The sequence below is a fragment of the Mobula hypostoma genome, chromosome 6, assembly GCF_963921235.1.
Source record: "Mobula hypostoma chromosome 6, sMobHyp1.1, whole genome shotgun sequence".
In the NCBI taxonomy this organism is placed as follows: domain Eukaryota; kingdom Metazoa; phylum Chordata; class Chondrichthyes; order Myliobatiformes; family Myliobatidae; genus Mobula; species Mobula hypostoma.
The window spans coordinates 182319724-182339646 of record NC_086102.1 but is presented as its reverse complement, the minus strand read 5'-3'; the positions used below and the strand labels follow the sequence as shown (position 1 = coordinate 182339646).

Genomic DNA, 19923 nt, shown 5'->3' with positions numbered 1-19923 from the left:
TCCGTCTTGGTCTGTTCTGTGTTTCTGTGATATCACAACGGAGGAATATTGTATCATTTCTTAATGCATGCATTACTAAATGACAATAAAAGAGGACTGCGTGTCCTCATAATCTAGAAAAAAATTCCAATTTTATCAAGTGAGTTTAAGCATAATTTTATCTTACTACTACCAGTTTAGATTTGTGCATAATGTTAATTTTAAAACCGTCCATATAAATTATGTAATGTGACGACAAACCAAGTCATCAGAAGATTGATGCTAATGAGAGAGAGATAGGGGAGACAATGGAGAAACATTCAAAATGCTAATAAGAGAGAAGAGAGAGATTAACGAGGAAGAAACATAATTCAGATATTGACAGACCGTTTGCTTTGAACCTGAACTGTTTGAAGTTTGATGGACAGGCGATACCCCAGCAGGGGATTAAAAAGAACAGGTTCGCTAAGGCACGACACACACCAAGAGATCACGAGATAATGAGACCCTGGAAGAGCGGTGTGCCCCCACAAGTTGGTGGGTGTTTGGAGGTCCGGTTCGCGGGAACCGACCATAGATGCACAGGGTGCAAAGGTACGATTGGTGGGAACCTGGTGTGTGTGTGTGTCCACCCTTGCCGCAGAAGAACAGTCGCATCCGGAACGGAGGGGTCACAGTCAGTGACCACAGCGGGATAGAAGACATAAAAGGGTCCGCCTGAAAGCCAACTGCGAAGAACATCAAAGGTGTGCTTGAATCAAATTTGCATTCCCCCCTCTCTCTCTCGCGCGCTCTCTCCAATGGCACAACAGCGATTACTGCGAACTGCACTAAGCTGAACTGAACTCTGCATCACTTAAGACTGATTATTTTACCCCTAGACTGCGATAGAGCTTGGTTACCCTAGTTCTGTGTACATGTGTGTTTTATCATTGCTAACCTGTTGCATTTATATCCTTACGATTAGAGTACTGTGTTACTTATTTCTTTAATAAAACTTTATTAGTTTCTAGTAATCCAGACTCCAACTAGTGGTCCGTCTGCTGGTTTGGTAACCCATTTACGGGGTACGTAACAGTAATAATACCCTAATTTTAACTTTATGTTTTGTAATCTAAACAAAATCACTCGAAAAACAATGAAGCTAGTGGATACAGAAGTGTTTTATTCAACACAATAAGACACTCTTGGAGGAAGAGGCCTGTTTGACCCAATATTACATGTTATTTTATTCGCTAAAGATCAGTAGGGCAATTCTATAGTTACAATACTTCCTTTGAACTACATATATTTTTCATACACGTCCGTCTTTGCATCCTCACGCCAGACACCCAAAATGAATGTTAACCAGCATTGTCTGGTTTCCAATCAACTAATGTTCACAACTCCATGAAAACTATTGCCCAAGGCTGCATTTTAAATTTAATCTACAATCCACATTCATATCTAAAGAACGGCTGCTGCTGAACTTAGTATTTGTTATATACCCCACCTCCAGAATCCAGAATACAGTGTACAAAGGCTGTAATAAATCTAGTCAAGAAGAAAAGAAAAGCTTACAAAAGTTTCAGAGAGCTAGGTAATGTTAGAGATCTAGAAGATTATAAGACTAATAGTATGGAGTTTAAGAAGGAAATTAGGAGAGCCAAAAGGGGCCATGAGAATGCCTTGGCAGGCAGGATTAAGGAAAACCCCAAGGCATTCTACAAGTATGTGAAGAGCAAGAGGATAGGACATGAAAGAATAGGACCTATCAAGTGTGCCAGTGGGAAAGTATGTATGGAACCAGAGAAAATAGCAGAGGTACTTAATGAATACTTTACTTCAGTATACTTTATACTTTATACTTTATTGTCGCCAAACAATTGATACTAGAACGTACAATCATCACAGCGATATTTGATTTTGCGTTTCCCACTCCCTGAATTGCAAATATTAAATATTAAAAATAGTAAAAATTAGTAAATATTAAATATTTAAATTATAAATCATAAATAGAAAATAGAAAAATAGAAAGTGAGGTAGTGCAAAAAAACTGAGAGGCAGGTCCGGATATTTGGAGGGTATGGCCCAGATCCGGGTCAGGATCCGTTCAGCAGTCTTATCACAGTTGGAAAGAAGCTGTTCCCAAATCTGGCCGTATGAGTCTTCAAGCTCCTGAGCCTTCTCCCGGAGGGAAGAGGGACGAAAAGTGTGTTGGCTGGGTGGGTCGTGTCCTTGATTATCCTGGCAGCACTGCTCCGACAGTATGCGGTGTAAAGTGAGTCCAAGGACAGAAGATTGGTTTGTGTTATGTGCTGCGCCGTGTTCACGATCTTCTGCAGCTTCTTTCGGTCTTGGACAGGACAACTTCCATACCAGGTTGTGATGCACCCTAGAAGAATGCTTTCTACGGTGCATCTATAAAAATTAGTGAGGGTTTTAGGGGACAGGCCAAACTTCTTTAGTTTTCTCAGGAAGTAAAGGCGCTGGTGGGCCTTCTTGGCAGTGAACTCTGCTTGGTTGGACCAAGTCAGGTCATTTGTGATATTGACCCCGAGGAACTTAAAGCTTTTGACCTGTTCCACTTGCGCACCACTGACATAAATTGGGTCATGCGGTCCGCTACTCCTTCTGAAGTCAACAACCAATTCCTTCGTCTTGCTGACGTTGAGGGATAGGTTATTGTATTCACGATGGAAAAGGATCTTGGTGATGTAGAGAAAGCAGGATCTCCCAGTGGCCACACCCACGTCCCATTCCCATTCTGATATGTCTACAACAAACAACAGGAATTCTGCAGATGCTGGAAATTCAAGCAACACACATCAAAGTTGCTGGTGAACGCAGCAGGCCAGGCAGCATCTGTAGGAAGAGGTGCAGTCGACGTTTCAAGCCGAGACCCTTTGTCAGGACTAACTGAAGGAAGAGTGAGTAAGGGATTTGAAAGTTGGAGGGGGAGGGGGAGATCCAAAATGATAGGAGAAGACAGGAGGGGGAGGGAGAGAGCCAAGAGCTGGACAGTTGATAGGCAAAAGGGGATACGAGAGGATCATGGGACAGGAGGTCTGGGAAGAAAGACAAGGAGGGGGGAGGGGACCCAGAGGATGGGCAAGAGGTATATTCAGAGGGACAGAGGGAGAAAAAGGAGAGTGAGAGAAAGAATGTGTGCATAAAAATAAGTAACAGATGGGGTACGAGGGGGAGGTGGGGCCTTAGCGGAAGTTAGAGAAGTCGATGTTCATGCCATCAGGTTGGAGGCTACCCAGACGGAATATAAGGTGTTTTTCCTCCAACCTGAGTGTGGCTTCATCTTTACAGTAGAGGAGGCCATGGATAGACATGTCAGAATGGGAATGGGATGTGGAATTAAAATGTGTGGCCACTGGGAGATCCTGCTTTCTCTGGCAGACAGAGCATAGATGTTCAGCAAAGCGGTCTCCCAGTCTGCGTCGGGTCTCGCCAATATATAAAAGGCCACATCAGGAGCACCGGACGCAGTATATCACCCCAGCCGACTCACAGGTGAAGTGATGCCTCACCTGGAAGGACTGTTTGGGGCCCTGAATGGTGGTAAGGGAGGAAGTGTAAGGGCATGTGTAGCACTTGATTCGCTTACACGGATAAGTGCCAGGAGGGAGATCAGTGGGGAGGGATGGGGGAGACGAATGGACAAGGGAGTTGCGTAGGGAGCGATCCCTGCGGAATGCGGGAGGGGGGGAAGGGAAAGATGTGCTTAGTGGTGGGATCCCGTTGGAGGTGGCGGAAGTTACGGAGAATAATATGTTGGACCCGGAGGCTGGTGGGGTGGTAGGTGAGGACCAGGGGAACCCTATTCCTAGTGGGGTGGCAGGAGGATGGAGTGAGAGCAGATGTACGTTAAATGGGGGAGATGTGTTTAAGAGCAGAGTTGATAGTGGAGGAAGGGAAGCCCTTTTCTTTCAAAAAGGAAGACATCTCCCTCGTCCTAGAATGAAAAGCCTCATCCTGAGAGCAGATGCGGCGGAGACCGAGGAATTGCAAGAAGGGGATGGCGTTTTTGCAAGAGACAGGGTGAGAAGAGGAATAGTCCAGATAGCTGTGAGAGTCAGTAGGCTTATAGTAGACATCAGTGGATAAGCTGTCTCCAGAGACAGAGACAGAAAGATCTAGAAAGGGGAGGGAGGTGTCGGAAATGGACCAGGTAAACTTGAGGGCAGGGTGAAAGTTGGAGGCAAAGTTAATGAAGTCAACGAGTTCTGCATGCGTGCAGGAAGCTGCGCCAATGCAGTCGTCGATGTAGCCAAGGAAAAGTGGGGGACAGATACCAGAATAGGCATGGAACATAGATTGTTCCACAAACCCAACGAAAAGGCAGGCATAGCTAGGACCCATACGGGTGCCCATAGCTACACCTTTAGTTTGGAGGAGGTAGGAGGAGCCAAAGGAGAAATTATTAAGAGTAAGGACTAATTCCGCTAGACGGAGCAGAGTGGTGGTAGAGGGGAACTGATTAGGTCTGGAATCCAAAAAGAAGCGTAGAGCTTATCGATGATTTTAAGTTCCCTGGCCCCCACCGCTTTATTTTCACCATGGATGTCCAGTCCTTATATACTTCCATCCCCCATCTGGAAGGTCTCAAAGCTCTACGCTTCTTTTTGGATTCCAGACCTAATCAGTTCCCCTCTACCACCACTCTGCTCCGTCTAGCAGAATTAGTCCTTACTCTTACTAATTTCTCCTTTGGCTCCTCCCACTTTCTCCAAACTAAAGGTGTAGCTATGGGCACCCGTATGGGTCCTAGCTATGTCTGCCCTTTTGTTCGCTTTGTGGAACAATTTATGTTCTGTGCCTATTCTGGTATCTGTCCCCCACTTTTCCTTGGCTACATCGACGACTGCATTGGCGCTGCTTCCTGCACGCATGCAGAACTCGTTGACTTTATTAACATTGCCTCCAACTTTCACCCTGCCCTCAAGTTTACCTGGTCCATTTCCGACACCTCCCTCCCCTTTCTAGATCTTTCTCTCTCTGTCTCTGGAGACAGCTTATCCACTGATGTCTACTATAAGCCTACTGACTCTCACAGCTATCTGGACTATTCCTCTTCTCACCGTCTCTTGCAAAAACACCATCCCCTTCTCAAAATTCCTCTGTCTCCGCCGCATCGGCTCTCAGGAGGCTTTTCATTCTCGGACGAGGGAGATGTCTTCCTTTTTTAAAGAAAGGGGCTTCCCTTCCTCCGCTATCAACTCTGCTCTTAAACGCATCTCCCCCATTTAACGTACATCTGCTCTCACTCCATCCTCCCGCCACCCCACTAGCAATAGGGTTCGCCTGGTCCTCACCTACCACCCCACCAGCCTCCGGGTCCAACATATTATTATCCGTAACGTCCGCCACCTCCAACGGGATCCCACCACTAAGCACATCTTTCCCTCCCCCCCCCTCTGCATTCCGCAGGGATCGCTCCCTCCACAACTCCCTTGTCAATTCGTCCCCCCCATCTCTCCCCACTATTCTCCCTTCTGGCACTTATCCGTGTAAGCGGAACAAGTGCTGCACATGCCCTTACACTTCCTCCCTTACCACCATTCAGGGCCCCAAACAGTCCTTCCAGGCGAGGCAACACTTCACCTGTGAGTCGACTGGGGTGATATACTGTGTCCGGTGCTCCCGATGTGGCCCTTTATATATTGGCGAGACCCGACGCAGACTGGGAGACCGCTTTGCTGAACATCTACACTCTGTCCGCCAGAGAAAGCAGGATCTCCCAGTGGCCACACGTTTTAATTCCACATCCCATTCCCATTCTGACATGTCTATCCACGGCCTCCTCTACTGTAAAGATGAAGCCACACTCAGGTTGGAGGAACAACACCTTATATTCCGTCTGGGTAGCCTCCAACCTGATGGCATGATCGACTTCTCTAACTTCCGCTAAGGCCCCACCTCCCCCTCGTACCCCATCTGTTACTTATTTTTATGCACACATTCTTTCTCTCACTCTCCTTTTTCTCCCTCTGTCCCTCTGAATATACCTCTTGCTCATCCTCTGGGTCCCCCCCCCCTTGTCTTTCTTCCCGGACCTCCTGTCCCATGATCCTCTCGTATCCCCTTTTGCCAATCACCTGTCCAGCTCTCGGCTCTATCCCTCCCCCTCCTGTCTTCTCCTATCATTTTGCATCTCCCCCTCCCCCTCCAACTTTCAAATCCCTTACTCACTCTTCCTTCAGTTAGTCCTGACGAAGGGTCTCAGCCTGAAACGTTGACTGCACCTCTTCCTACAGATGCTGCCTGGCCTGCTGAGTTCACCAGCAAATTTGATATCTGATATGTCTATCCACGGCCTCCTCTACTGTAAAGATGAAGCCACACTCAGGCTGGAGTAACAACACCTTATATTCCGTCTGGGTAGACTCCAACCTGATGGCATGAACATTGACTTCTCAAACTTCCACTAATGCCCCACCTCATCCGTTATTTATTTATATACACATATTCTTTTTGTCTCTCTCCTTTTTCTCCCTCTGTCCCACTCACTATACCCCTTGCCTATCCTCTGGGCTTCCCCCCCTCCCCCTTTCTTTCTCCCTAGGCCTCCTGTCCCATGATCCTCTCATATCCCTTTTGCCAATCAACTGTCCAGCTCTTGGCTCCATCCCTCCCCCTCCTGTCTTCTCCTATCATTTCGGATCTCCCCCTCCCCCTCCCACTTTCAAATCTCTTACTAGCTTTTCTTTCAGTTAGTATTGACAAAGGGTCTTGGCCCGAAACGTCGACTGTACCTCTTCCTAGAGATGCTGCCTGACCTGCTGTGTTCACCAACTTTTATGTGTGTTGCTTGGTGATTGTAATGATGACTTGCAGCAGACTGAAAAGCTTGAGCATGTAGATATTAAGAAAGAGGATATGGAAAGCATCAAGTTGGATAAGTCACTGGGACCGGATGAGATGTACCCCAGGCAACTGTGGGAGGTGAGGGAGGAGATTGCTGAGCCTCTAGCGATGATCTATATAAAGCATATTTTAGCTAGAGAGTAGTAAATCTTTACTTTACTTTATTGTCGCCAAACAATTGATACTAGAGTGTACAATCATCACAGCGATATTTGATTCTGTGCTTCGCGCTCCCTGGAATACAAATCGATAGTAAATAGTAAAAATTTAAATTATAAATCATAAATAGAAAATAGAAAAGGGAAAGCAAGGTAGAGCAAAAAAACCGAGAGGCAGGTCCGGATATTTTGAGGGTACGGCCCAGATCTGGGTCAGGGGAAATCTGTGGAATGCTCTGCCACAGATTGTGGTGGAGTTCGTAGGTATATTTAAGGCGACCGTTTCCTGATAAGTCAGGGCATCAAAGAATATGGCGAGGAGGCAGGTGTATGGAGTTGAGTGGCATCTAGGATCAGCCACGATGGAATGGCAGAGCAGACTCGATGGGCTGAATGGCCTAATTCTGCTTATATGTCTTATGGTCTTAAAAGTATACTGCTATGCAACAGTCGAATTTGTAAAGAAAACATTTTTATTCCTATATTTCATAAATCAAAGAACAAATGTAATGTGTCCTGAATCACTGATGCTCTTGCACCATCAACGAGCACAAATTCCAGACACTCGATATTCTGTGTACTTTGATAAACTGAGCAGGATGTGAGTTCTTCTGGATGGGGTTTGTGTTAAATGAAAAATCGTATTTTAAAAACTGCACTCAATAGGTCAGGCAGTATCCATGGAAAAGGAAACAAGAGTTAAAGCTCAAGGACTGAGCTCCTCGGTCAGAACTGGGAATGAGAGAAAGCAAGCGAGTTTTCAATAATATAGAAGGGTGGGACTGCTAGAATGTGTGGAACAGGGATGGTTCCCTGGTGAGTAGCTGACTAGTCTCCAGCCCTGATAAACAGTATAAAATGCTGCAAAATTCAGAAGGCAGGCAGGATCTATGGAGAAAGGTGTTGGATCTGGGTATGAATCGAGATCCGCATAATATGCAGAATCTCTTGGGCCTCCAGCCCAGAACTGCTCTCTGTACACGCCTTCCCCCACCACCCCACCCGAGTCACGGGGGGCTCTGCGATCTGGCAGCCTCGCCGCAGCTACAATGGCAATAATGTTACGAATAGTGAGTTAGGTGCTGCCCCCGTAAAACCGACAGTCACCCCAAACTGTGTACACCCTGCCTCGGGCCGTATGTCCACGCCACTCCACGTCACGTCACGTCACGCCAGTATAAATTTCACCTTTGCAACATCTGCAGCATGTAGCTGTTGAGCCATACCACTGTTGACATAGGGCAGCAAAATTTATGGTACTCCTTCCTTCAAACGTTTTTCTTCCGAATTGTTATAAATAGTAAGTATTAATATTTAACACAATATAAAATCAAATATTTGCATAATACTTGCAAAGGTAATTTGTGAGATGGTTCTTTAATGGGGCAGAACCAAATCCAGCCGAATTCCCCCTCGCTCAGATGGATGCGCCCGGTGACCATTTTGTTCCGAGGTTCCGCGTGTCTGGCGGTGCGAAATGTCGGTGTGAGACGGCGAGGGGGACGAGGATGAGGATGAGGATGAGGATGAGGATGAGGATGAGGATGAGGATGAGGATGAGGGAGTAGCGGGGAGACGGCGAGGGGGACGAGGATGAGGATGAGGGAGTAGCGGGGAGACGGCGAGGGGGACGAGGATGAGGATGAGGGAGTAGCGGGGAGACGGCGAGGGGGACGAGGATGAGGATGAGGGAGTAGCGGGGAGACGGCGAGGGGGACGAGGATGAGGGAGTAAGCGGGGAGACGGCGAGGGGGACGAGGATGAGGATGAGGGAGTAGCGGGGAGACGGCGAGGGGGACGAGGATGAGGATGAGGGAGTAGCGGGGAGACGGCGAGGGGGACGAGGATGAGGGAGTAAGCGGGGAGACGGCGAGGGGGACGAGGATGAGGATGAGGGAGTAGCGGGGAGACGGCGAGGGGGACGAGGATGAGGGAGTAGCGGGGAGACGGCGAGGGAGCGGCGGGGAGAGGGACAGGGCGAGGGGGCTGAGGGAGTAGCGGGGAGAGTACAGGAGGAATGAGGTGGTCGGGAGAGGAGGGAGTAATTGGAAGAGGAGGAGGGAGGAAGAGAAGTTGCGATAGGAACTAGGAGGAGAGAAACGGAGTGGGTGGATGAGAACAGTGCAGTAGGTGGGAATAGAAGTGGTGGGAGGAGGGTGACAGATTGAGTGGGATAGGCAGGGTGGGGGAAGCAGGATAGTGAGGTTGGCAGGTATGGGAACAAGGACGCTGGCATAGTCAGGTGGCATTGCGTTCAGCAGCGGTGGCAGGCCTCCTCATGGTTAGAATGGTGGTGCTGGTCTCATCAGTGGAGAAGGGGGTTGTGCTGCCCGTGTGGTGTGCTAGTTGCTGGGGCGCATCTGGGTGAAGCCATTCCTTTGGGTAGGTTCCATACAGAGTTTGGGTTTGGGGAGACCGCTGCTGTGGCAGCAGCATTGTGCCTGATTCTTAGGCCATCCTGGAAATGAGTGGCTGCTTTGGAACTGGCCTTTAACGTGTGGCAACCAGGCGAGGTAGATTAGTGCTCTAAACTGTACTCATTGTCAGCTTGGGAAGTGCTGCTGTTTCTTGAACAGCAGTACGTCCTCACATCTGGGTAAGTGGGAGTCTCAATTAACCAACAGAAAAGAAAAATAATTTTTATGTTGTGGATGACATTGGAAAGATAGTACTTTGGCTGTGCCAGGGCATTTTTGTGTAATTATTTGTAAAGTAATTATGAATAATAGTAACCTGTCTTAAAACTTTTTGGGTGTGAGCATAAATCCTGATTGTTTACATGGAAAATCATAAATTTTGTTAATTGCTTAACTAGGCTAGAAGTATGTGAAGAGGATAAGATGTGAGAGGATAAGACCAATCAAGTGTGACAGTGGAAAAGTGTGTGTGGAACCGGAGGAGATAGCAGAGGAACGTAATGAGTACTTTGCTTCAGTATTCACTATGGAAAAGGATCTTGGTGATTGTAGGGATGACTTACAGCAGACTGAGCATGTAGATATTAAGAAAGAGGATGTGCTGGAGCTTTTGGAAAGCATGAAGTTGGATAAGTCACTGGGACCGGATGAGTTATACCCCAGGCTTCTGTGGGAAGTGAGGGAGGAGATTGCTGAGCCTCCGTCGATGATCTTTACATCATCAATGGGGATGGGAGAGGTTCTGGAGGATTGGAGGGTTGCGGGTGTTGTTCCTTTATTCAAGAAAGGAAGTAGAGATAGCCCAGGAAATTATAGGCCAGTGAATCTTACTTCAGTGGTTGTTAAGTTTACGGAGAAGATCCTGAGAGGCAATGATATGATTAGGAATAGTCTTCATGGCTTTGTTAAAGGCAGGTTGTGCCTTACGAGCCTGATTGAATTTTTTGAGGATGTGACTAAACACATTGATGAAGATAGAGCAGTAGATGTAGTGTATATGGATTTCAGCAAGGCATTTGATAAGGTACCCCATGCAAGGCTTATTGAGAAAGTAAGGAGGCATAGAATCCAAGGGTACATTGCCTTGTGGAACCAGAAGTGGCTTGCCCACAGAAGGCAAAGAGTGGTTGTAGACAGGCCATATTCTGTATGGAAGTCAGTCACCAGTGGTGTGCCTCAGGGATCTGTTCTGGGACCCCTACTCTTCGTGATTTTTATAAATGACCTGGATGAAGAAGTGGAGGGATGGGTTAGTAAATTTGCTGATGACACAAAGGTTGGAGGAGATGTGGATAGTGTGGAGGGCTGTCAGAGGTTACAGTGGGACATTGATAGGATGTGATACTGGGCTGAGAAGTGGCAGATGGAGTTCAACCACTTAGTGTAAGGTGGTTCATTTTGGGAGGTCAAATGAGATGACAGAATATAGTATTAATGGGAAGACTCTTGGCAGTGTGGAGGATCAGAAGGATCTTGGGGTCTGAGTCCACAGGACACTCAAAGCTGCTGCGCAGGTTGACTCTGTAGTTTAGAAAGCATATGGTGCATTGGCCTTCATCAATCGTGGGATTGAATTTAGGAGCCGAGGTAATGTTACAGCTATATAGGACTCTGGTCAGACCCCACTTGGAGTACTGTGCTCAGTTCTGGTTGCTTCACTCTAGGAGGGATGTGGAAATGATAGAAAGGGTGCAGAGGAGATTTACAAGGATGTTGCCTGGATTGGGGAGCATGCCTTATGAGAATAGTTTGAGTGAACCTGGCCTTTTTCCTTTGGGGCGACGGAGGATGAGAAGTGACGTGATAGAGGTGCATAAGACGATGATCGTGTGGATAGACGAGGCTTTTTCCCAGGGCTGAAATGGCTAGCGTAAGAGAGCACAGTTTTAAGGTGCTTGGAAGTAGGTACAGTGGAGATGTCGGGTAAGTTTTTTACGCGGAGAGTGGTGAGTGCATGGAATGGGCAGCCGGCGATGGTGGTGGAGGGGAATAAAGATAGAGGGCTATGGGTATTCCTTAGTAATTTCTAAGATAAGGATGTGTTCCAGCACAGCTTTGTGGGCTATGGGTATTCCTTAGTAATTTCTAAGATAAGGATGTGTTCCAGCACAGCTGTCGGTTTTCTATGTTTCTATTGTTTTGCGAACCCAGTTTTCCTGCCTTTTTCTCTAGGAAGGGAATGCTGGTTTTCTGACTACAGTGTGGTTGACTTTTGTCAATTTCACCAAGTTAAAGGGCAGTTAGTTAACTGAAGTGTTGACCTGGGCAATGCTTCCTTTGAACTTGAGCTTCCAATTGCCAAAAAGTAGGCAAAATATGGCTTCAAATGTGGATGGCAGATATCATCGTCTTGGTGCACTCATGGATAACTATTGTTTTGTAATTTTCTCAGAAAGATCCCAGTATCCATTATTTACTTTGGTTACTCAATAGTAAAATGCATAACATGGATGACAGAAAATGATGGGGTAGGTTAGTGGATGAAGATGTTGATCAGTCTTCCTGCTAGGGGAAAGAACTTTTTGAGTCTGGTCATGGTGTGGATGCTATGGAAACTCCTCCCTGATGGGAAAGGGACAAACAGTCCATGAGTAGGGTAGGTGGGATCCTTCATGATATTGTTGGCCTTTTCTTTGGCACTTTTCTGTGTGTGTGTGTATATATATATATCCTTGATGCCAGTGGCAGTAATGCATTGGGCAGTTTTGACTAACCCTTGTGGAGCCGCCTTGTCCACTGTAGTGCAGTTTCTGTACCATGCAATGCTGCAGCCTGTTAGGATGCTCTTTACTGTGCAGCTGTAGAAGGTCGTGAGTATTGAGGTGCACGGTCCAGCTTTCTTCGGTGTCCTCGGAAAGTAGAGGCATTGGTGAGCTTTCTTAATTGTGTAGCATGTGTTGTGGGATCATAAGTGGTTGTGTGAGATGTGCACTTCCAGAAGTTTGAAACTGCACAGTTTCTACTGCTGTGCTGCTGATGTAAAGGGGGGTGGGGGTGTGAGGTGTGCGAAGTCGATAACCATCTCCTTTGTCTTGTTGACATTGAGAAAGGTTATTTGCCTTTGACACTATTGATCAGTGGCCTATTTTACAGCCCAACCTAGTAAATTAAAATGAAGAGCATGAGATTCTGCAGCTGCTGGAAATCCAAAGAAGCACACAAGATGCTGGAAGAACTTAGCAGGTCAGGCAGGATCTATGAATATCTTAAGCCAAGAGCCTTCAGATCTGAAAAGGTGGGGGAGGGGAAGAGGGATAGCTAGAAGGTGTTAGGTGAAGATAGGTGGGTAGGAAGGGTGAAGGGCTGAGAGGAATCTGACTGGAGAGGAGACTGGACTATATGAGAAGGAAGGAGAAGGACATCCAGGAAGAGGTAAGAGGGCAGAGTGGAGAATAGAAGAATAGTATGGTCTGTTATTGTAGTTGAAATTTTGAAATGTGTTTTCCCTTTTAATACCAGTTGGTCTCCCTATCTGACATGATTAGTTTTTTTTCTGATACTTTTTGGTGGTATACTTGGATTAAATTCCAAGGTATGGAAGGGAAAGGGGAACTTGATATTAAAAACAGAAGCAGAAATAGGCATTTGGGCTCCAAAAGTCAGCCTCACTATTTAACTTCAACGCAATCTGCTGGAAGAATTCGGCAGGGTTTTGGTTTCCTTCCTCCCACTGATGCTGCTCAACCTGTTGAGTTTATCCAGCAGATGGTGTAGTTCCAGATTCCAGTATCTGTCGTCTGTTGTGTCTTCACTATTTAGTTAATCATTGCTCACTTAAAATCGTTGCTACCTTCACATTCGTAGATGTTTTTAATATCTAAAAACTGCCAGATACAAAATTTACGTGGAAAAGGGTAAAATGTCTAGACACTAAAATGGATATATAAAGGAAATGCTGGGGGGGAAAAAAACTTGGGTTGGGCAGCATCTATGGAAGAATGAGTTAACATTTCAAGTCAAAGATCCTTGATCAGTACTGAGGTTTGAGAATTGTTCCATTTATGATGGATGTAGGATCTGAAATGCAAGCATTTTTTCTGTTGATGTTCCCTAGAGACAGCTTTCTTTCTGCAGTTTTCATTTTATGAGATTGGATAGGTAGTTTGCTTAAATATAAAGGTCTGCAATTTCTGAATTTTAGAGAATGTTTATTTCCATTTGTGTAGAAGGAGAAAATTACTTGTGCATGAAAAAAGAATTAGTTTTTCATAACAGTACACCATTTTGTAAGCATGAATCTTTTGAGTTATTGGAAACCCTCCAGTACAAGGTGGGCTTGTGAAATATTACACAAGACTGCATCCTACAAACAATGGAGGGAAGAAAAAAATGGAAGATACCTACGACTGGTCATGTTTAACTTGCTTTACTGACCGGTATACATTAATTCCAACAAATTCGATTTTGAAATGACATTCTACTTTACAGCCATTTTTCCATGTTTGAGGACTGGAACTGTTCTTACTTTTATCTGTTTTCCAGCTTTTGAAAGTTATGCTTGAAAATTGGTGTCTTGTCTTTGTGAAGGGGATTTGATTTACTACAACTAATCCATGTACATGGTAAGATGTATTCTTTTTACCATAGCATATCTGACCTCACATGAAAATTAAATCAGACAATAGTGGATATTAATCATTGTTCTGAAGTTGCTATGTGGATTATCTAAGAATGTAAAGAAATTTTGGGGACTTAAGACTGGGCTTTACTGTGACCCTCCCACAAAGGCAAGCTTGTATTGTTTTGCTTGCAAGCTTGTAAGAAATGGAGGTATATTAAGTGAATAAATACTTTTCCAATGGACTATATTTTTGTAAATAGTTCATTCTAGTGTATATTCACACATTTTTATATATGCTGAAGAATGAACTTAATGGATATTCTGTATCTTACAGATGTTTGGCCAGTCAATATTCTTCGGTGAGATCTGCCCTGGAAGTCCTTTTGTGTAGGTATATTTTCACATGGTTTTTCAGACTACAAGCCTATGATTTTGTTACCTTGAAGGTATACAATATTTTTCATATTTTGATATGAATTAGTTTTAAATTGCTTTCTTATATTTTAAAGCTATTTTACAAGAAAGTGATTTATATAAAATAGTCTGCTGTTGACTTTGATCCAGCATGATGTGTTCTATTTTCACTGTTCTGTAATGACAACGTTTTGTTCTGAGTTAGACATATGAAATTAAAATAATTTACTTGATATTGTATGAATTAGAACATAGAACATTACAGCACAGTCCAGGATCTTCTGCCCATGCTATTGTCCTGCACTTTTAACCTACTTCAAAATCAATCTAAACCTTCCCTCCCTCATAGCTGTCCATTTTTCTATCAGCCATGTGCTTATCTAAGAGTTTGTTAAATGTCCCTAATGTGTCTGTCTCTACCACCACCCTTGGCAGTGTATTCCATGCGCCTACCACTTCCTGTATGTAAAAAATGTATATCCCATACTTTCTTAAAGTTATGCCCTCTCGTATTAGTAATTTCTGCCCTGGAAAAAGTCTCTGGCAGTACACTTTATATTTCTCAATATTGTATACCTCTATCAAATCACCTCCCTTCCTCCTTCACTCCAAAGTGAATAACTAGCTGGCTCAACATATCCTCATAAGATATGCTCTCTAATCCAGGAAGCACCTGAATACATTTCTGCACCTTTTGAAAGTTTTTGACATCCTTTCTATAATGAGCTGACCAGAACTGAACATGATGCTCCATCTGTGCCCTAACTAGGGTTGTAGAGCTGCAGCATTACCTCGTGGCTCGTGAACACAACATCCTGACTAATAAAAGCCAAAACACCATATGCAGTGTGGCAACTATGGATGAATTAATTTTGTATAGACTCTTGGTTCTTAAGCATTGACACTGCTAGGTGAAGTATACATCAAGCTGGGGAATTTATTGTTAATGTCTATAAGCTTCACCCTTTCACTTCTATTTTTTCTTTTGTATAGTATTAATATGTTTTGAAATTATACTAATAACAGTGAAATACACTGTAATTATGTGTTTAATCCATACATTTTCTAAATAATAAATGTACCACAACCTTGGAAACTTTTTAGAGTGACAATATATTTCAAGTTATAATGCTGTTACAGATTGTAACAATAAACACAGAATGGCAGTCAGCTCATTGATAATCAACCCAGTGGCACCTACAAAATAAAAGTTAGTGCTTGCGAGTTTCAGGCTGTGTAAACGTTTGCTCAGAGCAATGTTTGTTTAGTGCAACTGTGCAAATAAATATAATTAGAGGGAATGTTGCAACATATCAAATTCTATATTTTTTAAAGTTAAATATTTTAAAAGTTTTAGATCATTGCAATGCATGTTGAAGACAAACAATGGTGGAATCTTTTAAATGGTTTCTACTGATACCATAAATAACCATGCAAAAAAGTTAGAAAATGAAACATGACTGGAATAATCAGTAAAATATCACACCTGAAAAGTTAGATGCAAGTTTTGGAAAAAGGAAATAGTCATAGAGCACCACAGTACAGAAACAAGGCCTCTTTATCTATCTAGTCTATGCCAAACTGTTAGACTTCCTAGCACCTTGACCATAGCCTTCCATACCCCTCCAATCCATGTACTTATCCAAACTTAAATGTTACATTGTTGGAGTTCTGCACTTCCACTGGTAGCTTGTTCCACACTTGCACCACCTCTGAGTGATGAAGCTTGCCCCTAAGTTGCACTTAAATATTTCCCCTTTCATGGTCCCCTTTGATGGTCTTGGTTGTTTGGCTTTTTTAATATTGTGTTTGTTTTGTGGCTGCCTGTAAGAGGATAAATTGCTAGGTTGTGTATAATAAACATACTTCAATAATTAAATTCGAACCTATGACCTCTAGTTCTTGTGATAGTGAATCTAATAGAATAGTACAAAATGTCTATGATTTGATGTTAATGTGTGCAGCATCAATCGTTTTAATGCCTTGTGTATAAATGGCTATTTAATGTGGTAAAGTGAAACAATCAATTCTTTATATAGATGTTTATTCCAAAATAAAGAATACCTTGCTGAAACACAACCTATGAAACTCTTTATTTTGTATGTTTCTTACATTGCTTTAGAGCTGTGTTCTTGTGCCAGAAACTTGGGAAGTTAAAGTGTGGTGTTCTTTAGGCTTTGGTCCTGTTGAAGTTTTGTATTTTTGAGAAATTACAGCTTTGCTATATGAAAGGGCACCAGAATATGTTGGCCACCTTCACCACATTTACTGGCTGATATCCTCAACTGCCCTGAGATGCCTGGTAGTGCAAACAGAAGACATCCTTAAAAGATTAGCAGAAAGATGCAAACAGGAGGAAATCTGCAGATGCTGGAAATTCAAGCAACACACATACACACACAAAATGCTGGTGGAATGCAGCAGGCCAGGCAGCATCTATAGGAGGAAGTACAGTCGATGTTTCAGGTCGAGACTGTACTTTCTCTGAGACTTGACCGAAATGTTGACTGTACTTTTTCCTATAGATGCTGCCTGGCCTGCTGCATTCCACCAGCATTTTGTGTGTGTGTTAGCAGAAAGATGACTGGGTTCCAAAATGAGTGTATGCGGATGAACACTTGAAGAGACTTAACCCACAGAGCAAAGGACTGAGCTAGGAAGAGGGATTAACAAAAGCTCTAATTTTTAACTGACATAGATGCAACCTATTGAATTTGTTTCCTGTCCTGCAAACTTTATATTTCAGGGCTTTCAGGAACACGAAGACCTGCCACCATGCCAAATGAAGATTTTTATAAAACTATGTATGGTGCATTACATGCTGCCTTTCCTTAAAAAAAAAAGGGTTAATTGGTCTTAAGCTTATAGAGAGACAATGAGGTGGAAGTGGGTCTGGAGAAGATGGTACAGAAAATCGATCAGGACTGCCAACAAAGCAGTCTAAATATTGTGCTGGTGCATTGGAGGACAATACTGGTGGGGATGAGGGCAAAGCAGAGATGGCTGAAGTTTCTGGGAATAGTTCACAAGGCACAGGATAGATATGTCCCACGGAAGAAGAAATTCTCAAATGGCAGGAGTAGGCAACTGTGGCTGACAATGGAATGTAAGGACTGCATAAAAGCCAAGGAAAGGGCATACAAGGTAGCAAAAGTGAGTGGGAAGCTTTTATAATCCAACAAAAGTCAATTAAAAAAGTTATAAGGGAAAAGCTGAAATGAGGGCAAACTAGCTGATAATATAAAGTGGGATACCAAAAGTTTTTCAGTTATATAAAGAGTAAAAGAGGCGAGAGTTGATAATGGACCACTGGAAAATGATGCTGGTGAGGTAGTAATGGGGGACAAAGAAATGGCAGATGAACATAATGGGTACATTGCATCAGTCTACTGTGGAAGATGCTAGTAGTGGGCTAGAGGTCCATGGGTTTCGGAGCAGGACTGTGTGCCACTGCTATTACAAAGGAAAAGGGCGAGGTAAACTGAAAGATCTTGAAGTGGACAGGTGACGTGGACCACATGGACTACATCTCAGAGTCCTGAGAGAGGTTGCTGAAGAGACAACGAATGCACTGGTCATGATCTTCCAAGAATCACTTGATTTTTCTTGGTCCTGGAGGATTGCATAATGTCACTCCACTCTTTAAGAAGGGTGGAAGGCAAAAGAAAGGAAATTACAGGCCAGTTAGCCTAACCTCAGTGGTAGGGAAAGTGTTGGAGTCTTATTATTAAGGATGAGGTTTCAAGGTACTTGGAGACATGATAAAATAAGTCAAAGTCAGTATGGTTTCTGTAAAGGGAAAGCTTGCATGACAAATCTGTTCTTCAAGGAAGTAACAAACAGGGTGGACAAAGGAGAGGCAGTGGATGTCATTTACTTGGATTTTCAGAAGGCATTTGATGAGATGCCATACACGAGGCTGCTTAACAAGATAAAATCATATGGTGTTACAGGAAAGATACTGGCATGGATAGAGGAATGGCTGACAGGCAGGAGGCAGTGAGTGGGAATAAAAGGGGCCTTCTCTGGTGGCTGCCAGTGACTAGTGTTCCTCAGGGTCAACATTGCCACCCCTTTTCACATTGTCAGTGATTTGGATAATGGAATTACTAGCTTTGTGTTGAAGTTTGCAGATGATACAAAGATAGGTGAAGGGATAGGTAGTGCTGAGGAAGTATTGTGATTGCAATAGGACTTAAGACAAATTGGAAGAATGGGCAAAAAAGAGGCAGATGGAATACAGTACAGTGATGGGAAATGTATGATAATGCATTTTGGTAAAAGGAACAATATTGCAGACTATTATCTAAGTGGGGAGAAAGTTCAAACATCAGAGGTGCAGGGGGACTTGGGACGCCATAATTCAACACCATAATTTCCTCCAGGCTCGACAAGAAGCTCAGAGACCTCGGCCTTCACCCTGCCATGTGTAACTGGATCCTGGTGGTAAGAGTGGGCTTCCTCACCTCTGCACCTCTGACCTTCAACAGCTCCAATGTGCTAATTTAAATTTGCTGACGATTGGCCTAATCTCAAATAATAATGAGGTAGCCTACAAAGAAGAAGCAGTGTCAAGAAAACAATGTGGCAAAATCAAAGGAGTTGGTTGTGGACTACTGGAGGAATGGAAACAGGCTAGCCCCTATTGACATGAATGAATCTGGGGTTGAAAGGGTGAACAGCTCCTCAACCCCAGTTCCTTGGCATAATCTTGGTATGTACGTGGTCTGTACACACCAGCTGTGTGTGAGAAAGGCTCAACAGCGCCTCTTTCACCTCAGACGGTTGAGGAAGTTTGGTTTGGGCCCCCAAACCCTAAGAACTTTCTATAGGGGTACAATTGAGAGCATCCTAACTGGCTGCATCACTGCCTGGTATGGGAACTGTATTTCCTTCAATCGCAGGACTCTGCAGAGAGTGGTGCGGACAGCCCAACACATCTGTAGATGTGGACTATCCACAATTCAGGACATTTACAAAGACAGGTGTGTAAAAAGGGCCCGAAAGATGATTGGGGACTCAAGTCACCTCAACCACCAACTGTTCCAGCTGCTACCATCCGGGAAACGGTACTGCATCATAAAAGCCAGGATCAACAAGCTCCAGGACAACTCCTTCCACCAGGCCATCAGACTGCTTAATTCATGCTGACACAACTGTGTTTCTATGTTATATTGACTATCTTGTACATAATATTTATTATAAATTACAATAAATTGCACAGTGCACATTTAGATGGAGATGCAACGTAAAGATTTTTACTCATGTATATGAAGGATGTAAATAATAAAGTAAATTTAATTCAATTTCTTGTGCAAGACTCCCAGAATGTTAATTTACAGGTTGAGTCTTTGGTAAAGAAGGCAAATACAATGTTGGCATTTATTTCAAGGGGAATAGAATATAAAAACGAGATAATTCTGAGCCTTTATCTCGGAAAGGATGTGTTGTCATTGGAGGTTCCGGGAATGTAGGAGTTAACATATGAGGAGCGTTTGGCAGTTATGGGCCTGTACTCACTGGAATTTAGAAGAAT

At 43.9% G+C, this 19923-nt stretch overlaps 1 protein-coding gene across 5 annotated transcripts in view; it reads left to right on the top strand.

Moving 5' to 3' along the window:
• Positions 1-9098: 9098 nt before the first annotated feature.
• The window catches only part of spc25 (SPC25 component of NDC80 kinetochore complex), a 37491-nt gene continuing 26666 nt past the window's right edge, over positions 9099-19923 (top strand). The window contains exons 1-3 of one of the 5 annotated variants that reach the window (XM_063052372.1): positions 9099-9377; positions 13895-13974; positions 14308-14360. In XM_063052372.1, the coding sequence (XP_062908442.1) occupies positions 13966-13974; positions 14308-14360 (62 nt within the window). In that variant the 5' untranslated portion in view covers positions 9099-9377; positions 13895-13965. Of the gene's footprint in view, positions 12785-13894; positions 13975-14307; positions 14361-19923 lie in introns of all 5 variants that reach the window. The other 4 variants (XM_063052371.1, XM_063052370.1, XM_063052369.1 and 1 more) reach the window with 4 other exon arrangements.